General features: G+C 40.4%; 1 protein-coding gene across 1 annotated transcript; it reads left to right on the top strand.

The window, feature by feature from the left end:
* Positions 1–4,908: 4,908 nt before the first annotated feature.
* Positions 4,909–14,925, top strand: ccdc112 (coiled-coil domain containing 112; the record flags this gene model as incomplete). Its single annotated transcript, XM_080433551.1, has 14 exons — positions 4,909–4,959; positions 6,280–6,374; positions 6,905–7,026; positions 7,234–7,323; positions 7,771–7,846; positions 8,197–8,323; positions 8,871–8,987; positions 9,149–9,286; positions 9,966–10,078; positions 10,210–10,336; positions 11,116–11,283; positions 12,489–12,587; positions 13,376–13,494; positions 13,885–14,925. The coding sequence occupies 14 exons, from the start codon at positions 4,909–4,911 to the stop codon at positions 13,913–13,915; spliced, it is 1,473 nt and encodes a 490-aa protein (XP_080289677.1). The 3' UTR covers positions 13,916–14,925.
* Positions 14,926–16,845: the final 1,920 nt, after the last annotated feature.

The following is a 16,845-nucleotide window of genomic DNA, read 5'->3' as shown; positions in this document are numbered from 1 at the left end:
TGCTCTGCAGAGAGGAGCTTGTTCTCTTTTGACTCCATCTCGTTCCGCATGTCTTTAATCTGCTGCTCTGCAGAAAGGGCCTTGTTTTCTGCCATCTTCATCCGGTTCTGAATGTCTTCAGTGTTCTGCTCTGCAGAGAGTAACTTGTTCTCTTTTGACTCCATCTCGTTCCGCATGTCTTTAATCTGCTGCTCTGCAGAAAGGGCCTTGTTTTCTGCCATCTTCATCCGGTTCTGAATGTCTTCAGTGTTCTGCTCTGCAGAGAGTAACTTGTTCTCTTTTGACTCCATCTCGTTCCGCATGTCTTTAATCTGCTGCTCTGCAGAAAGGGCCTTGTTTTCTGCCATCTTCATCCGGTTCTGAATGTCTTCAGTGTTCTGCTCTGCAGAGAGTAACTTGTTCTCTGTTGACTTCATCTCATCCGTCATGTCTTCAAGCTGCTGCTCTGCAGCGAGACACTTTAGTGACAAAGCCTGTTTGTCATTGATCAGTTGCAGTCTCTCCTCCTGCCATTTTTTCCTCTCCTCCCCCCTCTCCTCATTGAGGGCTGCAATCACCTGGCATTTCCTTTTTTCCTCTCCTTCCACTTCCTCCAACCTCTTTTCCATTTTCAGGATTTTAATCTCTCCAGTCTTCCTCTCTTCCTCCATGTCTTTAATCTTCTCTTCTTGCGAAAGGAGCCTTTCACTCAATTTGTCTTTATTCTCCTCCCATGAATTCTTCTCCTTGGTGATGGTATGGTTCATTTCCTCCACGGCGGCCTTCAGGAGGTTCTTCTGTTGTCTTTCTCTTTTCTGAACGTATACCACCATAAGTGCCGATACCGCTGACGCCAGGCCAACACCTACCAGCTTCTCACGAAACATGATTGTAATTCTGTTTCTGAAAGTGAGCTATAACCACTGGTGCAAAAATACAAATCGTTCGCTTCAACGCTGACACATACATTTATGTACCCAAACTCTCCCAAGTTTGTGCATCCCAGCTGCGTGCTGATTGGGCAGAGCTGCGTGCTGATTGGGCAGAGATCAAATTGACTCATAATGGGTGAAATAGGTCCAAACTAGGCACAGGGGCAGGACAACAGCAATTGTAGAGAACACACTGGAGCAGCTACTTGGAGGCCAGTCAATGATGTCAGTACTATGACATCAGGAATCTCAATATGTGGGCACCAATTTGCCTCTCCATTGACTTCCAGTGTAAAATTAAAGTTCTTAAAAGCGAAATATTAATCAAACATTTTCAAAAGTTTCCCATGACCTTAAGTCATGCATTAAGTAACGGGCACTGCTGTGGAGATATCCATATATGGGCATAAAAGGGACACAGTCAGGCAGACAGACAGACAGATACAGAGATCTCCATACAGTACATGGGCATAAAGGTTATTACTGGACTAGTCTAAACTAGAAAGATGTGCTCAAATCTCCACCAAGAGGCATGGCCTTCCTCCCCTCCATCGCTAAGTGTGGTGCATGTGATGACACTGTTTTGCAGATGTGCGCGTGTATGGAAAGGCACAGTGCAATTGGGGGAAAAGGTGCCGATTGTTAATGTCTAGTCAGTTATATTTGTTAACAGGGGCGGACGAGAAACACAAATCAGCCCGGGAATTTAAATGACAGTGCCCCAAAATCTGTCCAAATTTGGCATGCAGCCAAAGTGTGTCAACCAGGTGATCAGTCAATCTATGAAAGTAATACCAACTAAAGGGGCCAGCATGAAAAGAGGACCAGCTCTCTAAATGTGTTGTGTACAGACAGTGTACTTCAAAGGCTTTTGAAATGAAATCATGTTTTGACGGCATGTGCTTTATGGCAGGAAACTGACAAGAGAAATGACTCAAAGAACGTCTAAGTGAACTGTCAAAATGATCAACTTCATATTAAAATGGGTTGCAGATGATCACATGGAGAATCATTCTGTGTGTATCACTATGTGTGGAAGAGACCCAACTTAACATAATGCAATGCAAGTTAACAGTATCTTGTCCCTGAACAGACTGATTTTCATAAACCAATAAGGCAACACTTTCCTCACAAAACAATGTAGGTGTGTGTAACGAAGAGGGCCTCCGTTACTCATCTTTGGCACTTCTTTGCACGTTGATACTTATTTGGCACTTATATTGAAACCAGTATGGATTGAATCATTTATATATTTGCACAGCATAAGCACTTTAGTCATTTGCACAGTATATTTGCACAGCAATGAAAATGCACAGTCTTGATTTTAATTGGTTTATTGAACGCATTTATTAAACATGAGTTTTGTTTCCTAACCAGCTGAGATGATGACCACTCAGCCTTGGACAGTGCCACCTGGGGAGACAAAGAAATGTTTGATCATGATGGGCAAGTCCAATATATCCAAGTACAATACACATAAGAGCAAGTGCAACATGTTTCAGTGCAATATAGATTAATGGCAATATATAATGTGATGTTTGATTGTGTAATCTGTAATTTAATACTTATTCCTGTTCTGCCTGTTCCAGGGTGTTTGGGCAAAAGATTCCTAAAGCTGCCCGAGCACGTATATGTAGTTCTGGGCTGGACCACAGTAGAATGGCTGAGGGGGGGTTTGTGTTGTGTATTGAAAGCTCCTAAGGATAAGGTTACATGGTTTATTTTGCAATAGTGTGAATAAGTTATATTTACTCACCTATGTAGTTGATATAGATGGAGAGATGTCTAATGAAATGTGATGTGGGTTAAGTGGGTTTTGGATTTGAAGCATGTTCTTTAAGGTTACCTGTAACATGGTAGACTCCACACTTGATTACTCAGCAGAGTATAAATTGCTGCCAGATACGAACAAACTAATTTATGTGGTAGAACATGGTGCATGCCACCATGTTGCCTTTTTGCTGCTCATGTCAATTTACAATTATGTGTAACTTTTTGGTAATTGAAGCACTTTTGGTTGCACTCTACCTGTCGACTTTGTGCTTATTTCCAGCAGTGAATTGGGCCAGCCTAACAGTGTGACAAAGGTATTCACTGAAAAAATATATTATATATATATATATTGTATATTATAACTATTATATATTATAACTACTGCAAGTTTGCAACTACGATATGTGCATTTTAGTCTGGAGCAGTGCCAGCGTATTGTTGCATGCCTGCAGCCGGAGTGACATTGTGAATGTAACTGATACAATGGCTTATAATAGTGGCTAGTAGTGTAGATCCCATATGTCAGACAGCTTGCACCCGATTAGCTAGTTGCCATAGCTTAGCAGGATGCATATCTCACAGCCTGGAGGGACGATTGCTCTGATATGGTTAACAAACACAAATAGTCTGTTATTCACAGAGTACATCAGTGGTTCTCAAACATTCAAGGACCCCCGAATTCATATGTAATCGCCCACTTAAAAGATGGGGTATTCACCTGTTTCCTAGGCTTTCCACTTCCTGTGTGTTTTCCACTTCCTGTCGATTTGATCCAATGAAACTGGTCAGATGACTAATGATATCCAATGAAATCCGACAGGAAGTGGAAAACACACAGCCTAGGAAACAGGTGAATAGAAGATAAAATAGTAGTGAAACTGATTTTGATGCTATATTATCCAATTTAGCTGGGGACCCCCTGGAACCCCGTCAAGGATCCCTGGGGTTCCCCGGATCCCATTTTGAAAAACACTGACTTAAATCCTATGTACCGGTGTCTGTCTTGGTATCAACAAAGGACGAGATCACTGGCACTGGTGTCATGACAGGAGAACAACCATCAGCAAGACCAAGGAGCTGATTGTGGCCTCCAGGGGGCCAAGGAGAGAGCTTGGATTTGAGTATGTGTGTGTGGACCTGCCGATGCATTTTTATTTGACCACATGTGAACTATCTCCCTAGCATGTAAGACTATAGCCTACAGTATGTCTATACCGTTAATGCTGTACTTCATGTATTGCACCTGCTACTTTATGTCTAACATCATACACATACCTGCTACTTTTTATGCTGTATAAATACCCATATCTTTCCTATACTATACCCCACCCCTTCTTCCTGAAAACTATGAATGAATGAAAGAATTTCACCCATATCTTTACATCTGTAAAACTGTGATGTAATAATAAAGTTGTGTTCCTGGGGTCACTCAGGACCAATGCAATGGATCAGCTGTCCACTGCACTCCGCTCCCTTTGGTCAGTCAGAACCAAAATGCGGTCAGAGAAACGGATAGTTATCTGCAGACTCCAGCCATTACATACAACTTACACCAGGGGTCTTCAACAGGGGGTCCGGGACCCCTAGGGGGTCTTCAGAGTTACTACAGGGGGTCCTCCAAATCTTTGTGTGATAGGTTTCTGAGGGTAGTGAGGGGAACACTAGTTTGCCAAAAACACCAAAAATAGCAGATCTACAAGCTCACTGCAAGGCGCTGTGTGCTTGTAGATCTGCTATTTTACTCTCTATGCTATTTTACTCTGCTATCTACTCTTATTAAGAGGTTTGGTGTAGAGGGAAGAAAAGAGCAAACCAAGTACAGAGCCAATGGTCAAGTTTAGTATTGAGTGGTTATATGTCTGAAAATACTCATTAATTAATAGAGAAGCTAATGTGTAAAAAAATAAATAAACAAAAAAACATTAATTTATACAACATGACAGTGCTATCAAACAAGTCTGTGAAGCTAGCTATCTATGAAATCTGTGAAAATGTTTAATCTGCAACACAATTTTATACAATATGTAGTGTGGGGGGGGGGGGGTCCCTGCTTCATCTCTCTCTCAGCTAGGGGGTCCTTGGCCTGAAAAACGTTGAAGACCCCGTGACCTACACCCAAAGTGAACTCCTTCAGCATGAATCAGTAACTAACAGCGTCCTCTGCTGGCGGAAGACAATTACGTTACAACAGGTGTCTCTGTTTTAATAAAGTTTGTTAGATACAATGGCCGCCTTAGCAACCATCCACACTGCCGGAAAACATCGCCTGTTGCTGGTAACGTTTGCATTTATGTTTTTACTAATTTATATGGTGTTCCAAAGATAGTTAAATAATCGGCAGTAGTTGATACATGTTAAACTTAACAGTTTATCAGGTAACAACAGTCTTGAGGGCCCATAGAGACGGACGTCTATGAAACAGTGAAGCCGAGATGAATTTGTACTCTCGTCTTACAGCTGTGTGTTTGACGAAAATAGCTATTGGTGGAAAAAGTATTAATTTTTTTTACTTAAGTAAAAGTATCAATACTGCAATGTAGAAAATAAATACTCTGTTTAAGTAAAAGAAGAACAAAATCTACTTGAGTAAAAGTACAAAAGTATTTTTCAAAATGTACTTAAAGTACCAAAAGTACTCATTAAACAGAATATCCCATTTCACAAGTTTGCAAATGTGTAAATTGCTTAAAAATCTTTTGAAAATAGCTGATCTACAAGCTCGCAAAGAGTTGACACATTGTGAGCTTGTAGATCGGCTATTTTCAAATGGCCAAAATGTAGGGCTGAGGTGGTTAATGTATGTTCTGTAATAATAATAATCACAATCTAAAAAGCATCTATTAACTAAAGTTTTCAAATAATTGTAGTGTAGTAAAAGTATGATATTTGCCTCTGAGATGTAGTGTAGTAAAAGTACTTAAATTGGAAATACTCAAGTAAAGTAAAAGTACCTCAAAAGTGTACTGAAGTACATTACTTGAGTAAATGTATTTAGTTACTTTCCACCACTGCTATCTACAATGCAAAGCAAAAGCACTGTGGGCTTGTAGATCGGCTATTTTCGTGTTAGCCACCGCAGCCTTTTTTTCCCCACGTAGGATGGCAGTGCAGAGCTATAGCCTAGAATGGCTGATATTCCATACATTGCATGTATGCCTTGAGACTGCTATGGCTGGCTATACATATCATATGTAGGCTAATACATGGAAAGAATGTAATTACCACAGTCATTCTAGGGCAGACCAACAAAGGTGACCTCGTTTCCCTCCTTAGTGCGCCCCCTGCATGGTCTAAATAAGGGTGTGTGTGTGTGTGTGTGTGTGTGTGTGTGTGTGTGTGTGTGTGTGTGTGTGTGTGTGTGTGTGTGTGTGTGTGTGTGTGTGTGTGTGTGTGTGTGTGTGTGTGTGCACGTGCGTGCGTGCGTGCGTTCATCTTGTTATATCTCAAGATGACAGAAGTGATTTCAGGAGAAGCGCACTATTGACATTGTAAACTTGCAGACTACTGCCACCACCATTAACCATGCATTTTTCCTACTATTTCTATTTAATTAAGCTCAGTTGATTATCTACATTGAAGTGATGTATTCTTTCAGAATGATGGGGATTTCAGCACAGGTCCACGTGGTCAAGATGCGGATGAGATGAAAGCCTCAGAGTTCCTCAGAGAAGCTGAGAGGACAAAACGACTGTGAGTTCACCTATCAATCTGCTTGTGTTGTCTTGAACCCTATAGCATCGTCTATTTGCGGTCGGATCCCTATTCTGTTATTCACAGAATAGGGATCCGACCCCAAATAGACGATCTATAAGCTCACTACATGTTGTGTTGTGATGCGTTGTGAGCTTTGTTTTTGGCCAAAGATATTTAGTGTAGAACATGGTTCTCAAACCTTTTAATTTCAAAGACCCCCATAACTCTGAGAGTGTACAAATGGATGGTTCCATTTGTACACTCTCAGAGTTACAGACCTGTAAGGGCCCATTTGGAACCCCCTCAAGGAACCCTGGTGGTCCCTCTGAACCCACTTTGAGTACCGCTGGTGTAGAGGGAAAACAGGAGGGGGCCTAGGATAGAGCCCTTGGGAATCCAACGTGGAATCTAGTCAACTAACTATAGGGTTTAAGTCCCTCAAAAATAATAGTTCAGTTGAAATCTTATATGATTTCATAGTTGTTTTTTGCTTTATATTTAACATGTGGATTTCTTTGCTGTTCCAGTGTTGAGAAGGTACAGAAAGAGAGGAGTCTGAGTGCTCAGTGCAGAAAGAATGGCTGGACAGATGTTAGTGGAGAACTGGAAGAGTTTGAGAGAGTGCTCCAGCAATCAAGAAATACTGAAAGTGAGTTTTATTTCATGATTTATAGTCTTAACATTCATATTGACAACCAAATGTATACTACAAAGAATAGAAATGGAAACTTAAATTCGCCCAATCCATCCCCTTTTCCAACCCCCCTTATTACTATCACTCTAAAAACTGCAGTGCCATATACACTGTCTAAATAATAAAAGAATTTAGACTAAATAATGTTAATTCTTCCCATAGAGATGACTATTCAGAATCAACTGGAGAAGATTCATAATGGCGTGAAGAAGTTTCAGAGACAGTTAACTGACGTGAAGCCAACACCTGAGTGTAAGTCACACAAAATCAAATATCATGTTTTTTATTAACCAAATATCTATGTTGATATTTTGACAATAACATCGTATTGTGACGATAATATTGGAAGCCGATCTACAAGCATGTAGATCGTCTGTTTCAGTTATTTTGGACATTTCTTGAAAGAAAGTCATTGAAACCAGGAAATTACAACACTTCATATTACCTTTATGATATGATGTCTCATATCATGATATCATCAATATAATATTGATATATTGTCCAACCCTAAGTCACACACACAAAAAAAGTCTGCTAATGTCTTGCATACTTGCGCCTTTTTATAACCTCAGTAACAAATAACTGCTGGTGTTTAAGTGTCAGTCTGCAATATTGGTACAAAATCTTTTGCTGTGTCATGAGAATACTGTGAGGAGGATGAGCTGTTTTCATCCATAGTCTTTATGTTTCTGTTTTCAGTGATTGAAAATCTAAAGGAAATAATGACAGAGGTGGAAATCTCAATTAACACTTTCAAGGAGGACCAGTGCTTACGGTAAAAGAACAAAATCAATTATGAGTTATGACTAATTTATAACAGATATGAACTCACGTGAAATAGACTTGTATGCAATGTTTTCAGTGTGCCAAAGTCTGTGATAAGTGGACAGAAAATGTTTTCCAATCCCCTCAATAGCCATTCCGCCCTGTGACAACCCTTTTACATAAAGCTAGGCCTTGAGAAAATGAAAGATTGTTTTTTTTTCATATTTACGTTAAAATGTTAACTCCCCTGTTGTTCTCTTCTGTTTCTATGAATCTCTCCTTTGACGTTTATCAAAAGAATTGAAAGGATAATGATAAAAATATGATTAGTAGCCCTGTCTGTTTATCTGCCCCTCTCAGCTTTGAGGAGCTTTTGAAGGAGGAGAGGATTTGTTATCAGGAGATTGCTGCCTATGAGAAGAAACTTGAAACCTGGAGCTTTGCCGTCAAGTTGGACCCTAAATTGCACCCAGCTCCTCTAGTCAAGGTCTTGTCTCCATTCCTCCCTTCTTTTCCCTTCTTGCTATGCATTTGTCAATGAGAAGAATCTACAAAAGTAGTTTTGTACAATTAACTACTTAAACACTATATATACTTTGTTGACTGCTTTTGCTGAATGTTCACCTATTATGACATGCTTATAATAGGCACGCTAGGGTTTGAGTGGTTAACAGCTTAAGTCATGTATACTTTGTTTATGAAGAATAGCGAAAAATTAGTTACCAGAACAAGCCTGGTAACTGTTTGTAAAATCAAGCCTTAAATATTCATTTACTATTAATACTATGATTACTATACCTAAAATATGTTTCTTAAATCTTTTTGTGACATGAGACTAGATATTGTCTGTGATTGGATTTTGAATATCGTAATATTGTGATATGTCATAAGTGTTGTCTTTTTCTGGTTTTAAAGGCTTCATTACAACAAAGTGATGTAATTTTCTGAACACACAATATCGATATTGAGGTATTTGTTTAAAAGCTATTGTTATATTTGATTGTGTCCATATTGCCCACACATTCCTGCTCTAGGTGTCCAAACCTGACGGGGACGTCCCTTCAGAGGTCAGGGCCCTGGAGTCTTTTCTGCAGAAGACAGGAGGTCCTTATGGGGGCTGGGACCAATACGACCACCAAGCCTTCCTCAAGGTAATTCATTTGACATTCAGGGAGTACCTTTATTTTAGCTCTCAAATGTGATGGCAGGTTTTTAATTTATTTTATCTATCGGTCTCCAACTCATAATACTTATCCTATTAATTCATTTAACTTATGTTAAATACTGAATGCTGAATACCATTGAAATAAAGGTGTGGACCAAGCACTGTGGACGACCAGTCTTCAGAAAAGAAGCTAAGCTGTACCTGCCTGGTAAAAGTCTGGAGGAGATAAAGCAGCATGAGGACTGGTATCAGGAACTGATCTGCCTGCAGGACAAGAAGAGAGAGGTACAGTAGAGATGTTTCATTTCTTTGCGAAAAGTGTGAAGTTGTGCAATATATGTGTTAAGAAAGCACTTTAAACATCATGACAACTGAGACCTGCCGCCTCAAATGAAGTAGAAGTAACATCCCTCAAAGGTGGCATAAGAGGACCATTTATTGTTTAAAAAAATCACACCCAGTGTGAAGTGGGCGGTGTGGTCATCACAGTGGTCATCATAGTGATGGAAGCTCACTTCCAAAAAAAAAAAATTTTTGGAAGTGCATAATCCTATTTATAGGTTATTAATGTCATCATGTGTCTCGCTAGCCAATCACAGTGCTGAATAGAGTCAGCCAATAGAGTCAGCCAATCACAGTACAGGAAAGTGGGCCAAGTGGGCCAATCACAGTGCAGGAAACTAATACTAATGAGGTGTCCCAACCCCACTTATAGGGGCGGCTACACCGCCCAAAAAAGAGAGGGGGGTTTCCCCCCTTCAGTGCTCTGTCCATCTCTCCAGCTCTATAGTCTCCCCGTTTCTCCAGCTCTTAAGTTAACAGAAAATACATTTTCAGGTCGGTAGGACCTATGCCAATTTGATCCAGTCAGGAGAGAGAACCCCACAAAGAATATTCAGCTTCAATTTGATGTGTTCCAGTTCCAATTTTGTCTGCTCATTGTTTTCTTGTTCTTCATCACCAGGCCATCCAGCAGTGGAAGGCCAGCAGGCAGCAGGAGTGCCAGGCCAGGATCCAGAGCCAAGAGGAGGCTCATAGGAGGGGGAGAGAGAACAAGACCCAGACCCAGCAACACAGGTGAGGAGAACAAATTGGAACAAATAGAAGGGGATTTCTAGGCCATAGCTGTGTAACAGATCCCGCAATTGTCCCCTGTGAGCTCACTTGTATTTCATGCAATCCACATTTGCATTTGTTTGCTCTTTAAGGGCTGAGGAGGAGAGGAGAGAAGCGGCACATCGCTTGGAAGAGTGGAGGGAACAGCAGAGGAAAAAAGAGCAGCAAATACAGGAGCAGAGACTGGCTGAGGAGATATACCAGATGAGACAGGCCAAGGTGGGGTTGGAGTCAGTGTGGCATTGTGGGTGTGTGTGAATGTCTTTATTGGCATGAGCAACTACATATGACATAATGCTTGTACCTGGGGAACACACGTCCAATTTCTCCCCAACTAACTTCTGCAATGGCTATGGCCCCCATATAGCAGAGATTTCATTGGATAGCAGACAATTGGATTGTGACAGGGACAGGGACAGTGGAAGAGAGACAGGGGAGGCTATACAGCCCAGGCAGTTTCACAACCCTAATGTCTGTGTTATCAGTAACTACTTTCTGATAACATTTTAGATGAGAAATAGGCCATGCATTTCCTCTATATTAATTAATTTCACATTTACAATGGCTAGATTAAAAGTTTGTCAACAATATTTGGTAGCAGATATATATTTCGTTTTTTGTATCACATTTCACCTCAGCTTCATTGATACATCATTTTGTGATTATGTCTTTTTGAACATTTCTCTGCACAGAAATTTGACTTTCGAAGAAAATACGGCAGTATAACGCAGACTTAGTCACAGTGACGTTCGATGTGTCCAGGCCTTTGGAAATGATCAGGTCTAGAGTGTGTCTGTGGTCATGTGTTTGCTCATTGACATGTTGTGTCATTCCATAGTTATCAAGAACACAATTACAGTTCTTCTGACCACTTGTCCTTGGGTTTGCGAACCCATATGTTCATGGGTGCATGACTGTGGCGTGTTCTGGTGAAAATCTCATTTGCTTTGCTGGTATGTTCTTCCTTTTAAAACTGACATTTCTTTCCTGTCCATCAGGAGGAGCGTCGCCGCCAGTTGGAGGTCAAACTGACCATTGAGGAGCAGCTTCGTCAGAGAAGGGAGGAGGAGGAAGCCCAGGAGAGGAACAGGAGAGAGGAGGAGCAGAGACAGCTAGGGGAGCGGAGGAAGGCGGCAACAATGGGCATCAAACGTTTCCAGGAGAGGGTAAACACTTGAGAAGTGATGGGAATGTAGTTATTTTATACATGTATTTAGAACTACTTCAAGCTTTCCCAACAGTTTAACTCTTTAAGTCATAATGTCGTTATAAATGTAATTGACCTTAGATCTTATTCTAAGAATGTGTACAGCGTGCAATGCAGAGCATCTACAAATGGGTCTGTCTATTTGTTTGTCAGCTGGATAAACAAACAGGACCACTGGACCTTGCAGCACCAAATTTGTATCATTTAACTCTCTGGTCCACATTTTGTTTTAAAATTTACTTTACTTTATTTGTTTATTTAGACAGGACAGAGCATATTAATGAACGTCACATGAACGTAAATACACCGGATTTAGCAAAGATGCTAATTTTCATCCGCAGTCCTCACAGAAAACATAAAAACATAAAAACAATAACATCAGAAAACAGACAAACGGTGAAATACAATTACATTACATCACATAGCCTAAAAAAAACCTAAAATATGATCACAAATGGTTGCAGCTTTGGTTTTCAAGCAACCATTTTTTCACATTGAATTTAAAAGATGGAAATGTAGCACAATCCCTTATATGTAGAGGAAGGCCATTCCATGCTACACAACCCTGTACTGAGAGGACATTTTGACCGAAGGTTGTTTGCCGGTGCGGCACTTCACAATCTCCTCGAGTGGTTGCTCTGGTACTGATTCCTCTTTCAGGCTTCCTTTTAATGAATTCCCTTAGGGGGGGGCGGGCACAGACCATGTAAGGTCTTGTATATGACCCCAACCTGTTTGAACTTAAAAATACAAAATGACTATATCTTTTTGTCAGGGCTGGTATGGTAGACTTTAATGGTTTAGAGGACAAATACTGGGGAAATGAACTGTTAGATATTTGATTTATTTTTAAAAGAAATAAAGTAAATCCACACATTACACTCTGCTACACCATTTACTCGATAAGATGGACAGTGTTTCAGTCCAATGTAGATCTTCAAGAGGTTAAACTGACAGATCAGATGATCAGATGTCGGATCGAAATGTTTTCTGTCTTGAGTGAATGATGTAGTCTTGTGTGCAAGTATCTTATCCACATAATTTACTGTTTTTCCACACAGCACCTGCATTGAATGTATTTTAACTAGACCACAGTGTATGACAAAGATGACACAAACATTATGTCAATCCTAATTGATCATTGATTCTCTCGTTGTTCTGTAGGATCTGCACAAAGTGGAGAAAAAGATTCAGGAGAGACAGCTGAGTGAGCATCAGGAGATGGAGAAACAGAAGAGAATTGCTGCCAGGATCAAAGAGAAGGTGACATTTAAGCCTAAATGTTTTGACTGGGATCCTCTGAAGAAACCCAGATGGGGCATGCCGGTAGATGGCCGGATAAGTTCATAAACCTCATAATTGCAATGTCCTTTGATTCCAGCTCTGGAACCTGTGTTGCATGTTCTCTCTGCCCTCAGTTTCTTCCATTATAATAATATAATCCTCTAAAAAAATGTTTTTATTTCCTCCCTATTTAGTCATTTCCCTGCGTGAACTGTCCCTTTCTCTGTCTAGCCCCCTGTTGCAGGCTTGGGGACAGCATGGTGATAGGTCTCCATGTGCTTCCTCTGACGCACATGGGGTTACTAGCCTCTTCTTTTCACATGACATTGAGGAGTTTCACTGGGAGAGTGTAATGCACATGGAGGTTCACTCTACCTCGACCAGCCAGCAGGGGTCACTAGTGCAGTCACAACTAAGGACACATTCCCTTGCCGGATTCCCACCCATGAACAGGGGCAATTGGATTAGTTGGAGTGCCCGGGCAAGCCTGGCAAATTAACCCTGGTCTATCCTGGGTCAGGGTGTGTTACCTTGATACCCTGCAACGTCTGTCTCAACATGTCCTTATGACACCGCAGCTTTAGACTAGTCTGTTTGTCACATTGGAAGCCTTGATCTTAGCAAGATCAAATGTCATAAACCAGTCTGAAAATGATATTCTTCCCAGTGTCCACTTTGCATTTCTGTCAGGCCATGTTGTTTAGTAACACTTACAGTTGTTTATTTCCTGCAGATAATAAATAATAATAACTTTGTTGCACATTCAGGTGGAGGTCCACATCAGCCGAAACCCCTCCAGACTGACCCAACCCACTAAAGGGTGGGAAGAGCGAATGAAACACATTGGGCCCTCTGGGAGTGGACCTGTCCTGCACATGTTTCACAGGTGACTTTATAGTTCTAATTAACCTGCTACTTGTTTTGGGGGGAAATGGTGGTGGTTAGTTGTTTGATTACACAAAATTATTCTTGAGGAAGTTAAATAACATTATAAAAATTGTAGTTTGAATACATTTTAGATATAATTTTGTCTTTTTATAGCAGATGAAATGAAACCATCTAACTGAAACTAACAGTGATATATCACTAAATTGGCATTAATCCAAGTCTTGGTATTACAGTTATACTATAATTGGATTCCAAGAATAGTTCATTGTTAAGCATGTCCAGTAGTGCTGGCTGACTTTGTGTGTGTGTGTGTGTGTGTGTGTGTGTGTGTGTGTGTGTGTGTGTGTGTGTGTGTGTGTGTGTGTGTGTGTGTGTTGTTTTGTTGCAGAGCTGTTCCCAGTTGGAGACAAGGCCTTTGATTACCACCAGTGGAAGTCAGCTGGACAAATCTTATTGTTTAACAAGATTACAATGTTCATGCTTTATTTATTTATTAAATTTTATTTAGAGTACCCAATTATTTTTTACCCCTTTTTCTCCCCAATTTAGTCGTTGTGCCAATTGATTTCTCCCCACACACATTTCTGTGTTGTCACTGCTGTCGTATCCCACTGACTCACCTGCCAGTGAGGAGCCCCCGCCGGGAGGACGTAGAGGCTTCGTACTACTCCTCCCGCCCAACACTCCCCGCTGACAGGTGCCGCCCCAGCCCGTAGGAGTACGTGCAGTGACCAATATCACCCTCCCCGCCCGGCTTCCCTCCCCCGAACACGGGCCAATTGTGTTCGTGTAGACGCTCGACAAAGACGGATGCACCATGGTGGATTCGAACCCACAACCTCTGTGGTGGTGGGCAGTGACTTTACCACTGCGCCACCCGAGCGCTCATGAAAACGGTTTTACATAACATACAGTATATTTATTTTTTACGGTGTGGCACCTAGGAGCGGCATTGGTTTATTAGGTAGAGCGGTTGCTTGGGAATTGGAAGGATCCCAGTTTTATCCCGGCTCCCCAGGTTAGTGTCAAAGTTTCCTTGAGAGCAAGACATTTACTTACCCTTAAATTCTCCCAATGAGTGGTCTGGTGTCTTGCATGGTTTTATTCACCCATCGGTGTGTGAATCTTTATGTGAAGGGGTGAATAAGATAGTCAAATGGGATTTGCCCTCAATGCCCACATACCTGACTACTTACTCCAAATAAGTGAGTGACACCCACAGCCACAATACTAGAGGGAGCGACAACAACGATCTGGTGCCACCCTCCTATAGAACAAACATGGGAAAATTCTCTTTCTACTGCACTGCCACCAAAATGTGGAATGCCTTTAAAAAATGCGGATCACTGGCTATCTTCAAAACAGGCCTAAAGATCCATCTTTATCCAACTCATTTTTCCCATAGAAAGGAGATTTTTTGTATTTTTCCCCCTTTTCTACATAATAGTGTTTTATATTTGTTGATGATATTGTATTTTGGTGTTATTTTGATGCTATGTTGATGAATTGAATACATAGGACCACAATGGAGACAATTCCCCTGGACTTTTTTGTATTATCCTTTTAGCCCAAATGTCTGACTGTACCTTTTGCTGTTTACATGTGTCTAATAAAGTATTCAATAAATAAATCAATCAATCAATCAATCAATATAATGCACCTTATAAAGTGCTTTGGAGAAAGGCGTCAGGCGCATGCGTATGTATGTGTGTGTGTCTGTGCCTAATCTCACAAACCAATGGACCAATCTGTGCTAAATTTCTTGTGCACGCTGTCAGTAGGCCAAGGAAGTCAATGCCCAATATTTTTCACATATTGTGAATTCATAATCTCAGATCCACCATCCACCATCCCTCCATATTTGGGCAAGAATAACATCATCAATATGACATCATCAGCAAGGTGTCAGCGATCCACAGGGATGCCTAGCCCTAGAATGTCTGTGATCTTACATACATTTCATGTATTTGGAATATAAATCAATAATAAATCAAACCATGAGGAAGACTGTATTTGTCGAAACGTTGGTTTCATTTCATAAAAATGTCTGCATCGTGGCTAAGAGCTGTGCGGCCTCATCCTTGTCAACATGTATTTGGAATATAAAATGTATGTAAGATCACAGACATTCTAGGGCTAAGGGATGCCATGCCGTTATTAGACCCTATCTTGTTTAAATCCGATCTGGAGGGTAGGGGACCTACATTGTGCCTTTGTTTAGTTGTATGCTGCATGATGTGCAGTGTTGGGCAAGTTACTTTATATTTTTAATAGATTACATATTACTTCTTACCTTCATTTAAAGTAATACACTTTTCGTTACAATATTACTGTCTGAGCAAGAGTAATATATTAAATTACTTATTGCTTTTAAGTGACTTTTTACCAAAATGCCCAAATTGAACAATTAAACAGTCTAGATATTTTTTTTAAAACAAATCAATTAATATAATGTCATTATATTGTATGCTCAGAGTTGTTCTTCATAAGAGCACTACTGTACAGTATATAGGCCAATTGATTCATTTATTCGACTTAAAAAAGAGAAAACAAATTCCTTTTTTTTTTGCATTTTTGACAAAATAGCCAATTTTACATCAAATTGCCCAGATGTCCATAGTGCCCACCTATCCTGTATCCCTAGTAAGCATTGACACCTATTTGCTATTAAATTACACAACGAAAAGGATCAGATTGATTGATCATATTTAGAACAAGATGTTCCATACTATATAGGGAGATGCTTGGGGTAGCCACCTGCTGGGGTGTTCTGTGTGTCTGACGTTGACGTTACGTTACGGGACGGGACTGAATATTTATGTGTGTGTGTGTGTGTGTGTGTGTGTGTGTGTGTGTGTGTGTGTGTGTATTTATGTATTATGTTTTGTTAGGGTTAGGATTAATCCGTGGTGGAAAAAATACTCAAATGTTTTACTTAAGTATCAATACTGCAATGCAGAACTACTCTGCTGCAAGTAAAAGTCTGATATTCAAAATTTACTTGAGTGAAAGTACAAAAGTATTGGCATCAAATGTACTTAATGTACCAAAAGTAAAAGTACTCATTATGTGGAATGTCCCACTTCACAAGTGTTCAAAATGTAAAAAAATCATTTGAAAATAGCAGATCTACAAGCGTCACAAAGCTATGCATTGTGAGCTTGTAGATCTGCTATTTTCAATGCAGACACATTTTAATATATTATTACTAATAATAATAACAACGACTAAACAGTTGAAGGAGTTAAGTCCCAGCTGCTGTTGTTGTTGAATCTGTCATCCGTTGAAAAGCACCGCTCAATGCATTGTGGGAAACAGCGGATTGTGTTTTTGAAAACAAACAAACAAA

This window comes from Gymnoscopelus braueri, assembly GCF_963280865.1.
Source record: "Gymnoscopelus braueri genome assembly, chromosome: 7".
Lineage (NCBI taxonomy): Eukaryota > Metazoa > Chordata > Actinopteri > Myctophiformes > Myctophidae > Gymnoscopelus > Gymnoscopelus braueri.
This window is presented reverse-complemented; position numbering and strand designations above follow the sequence as displayed.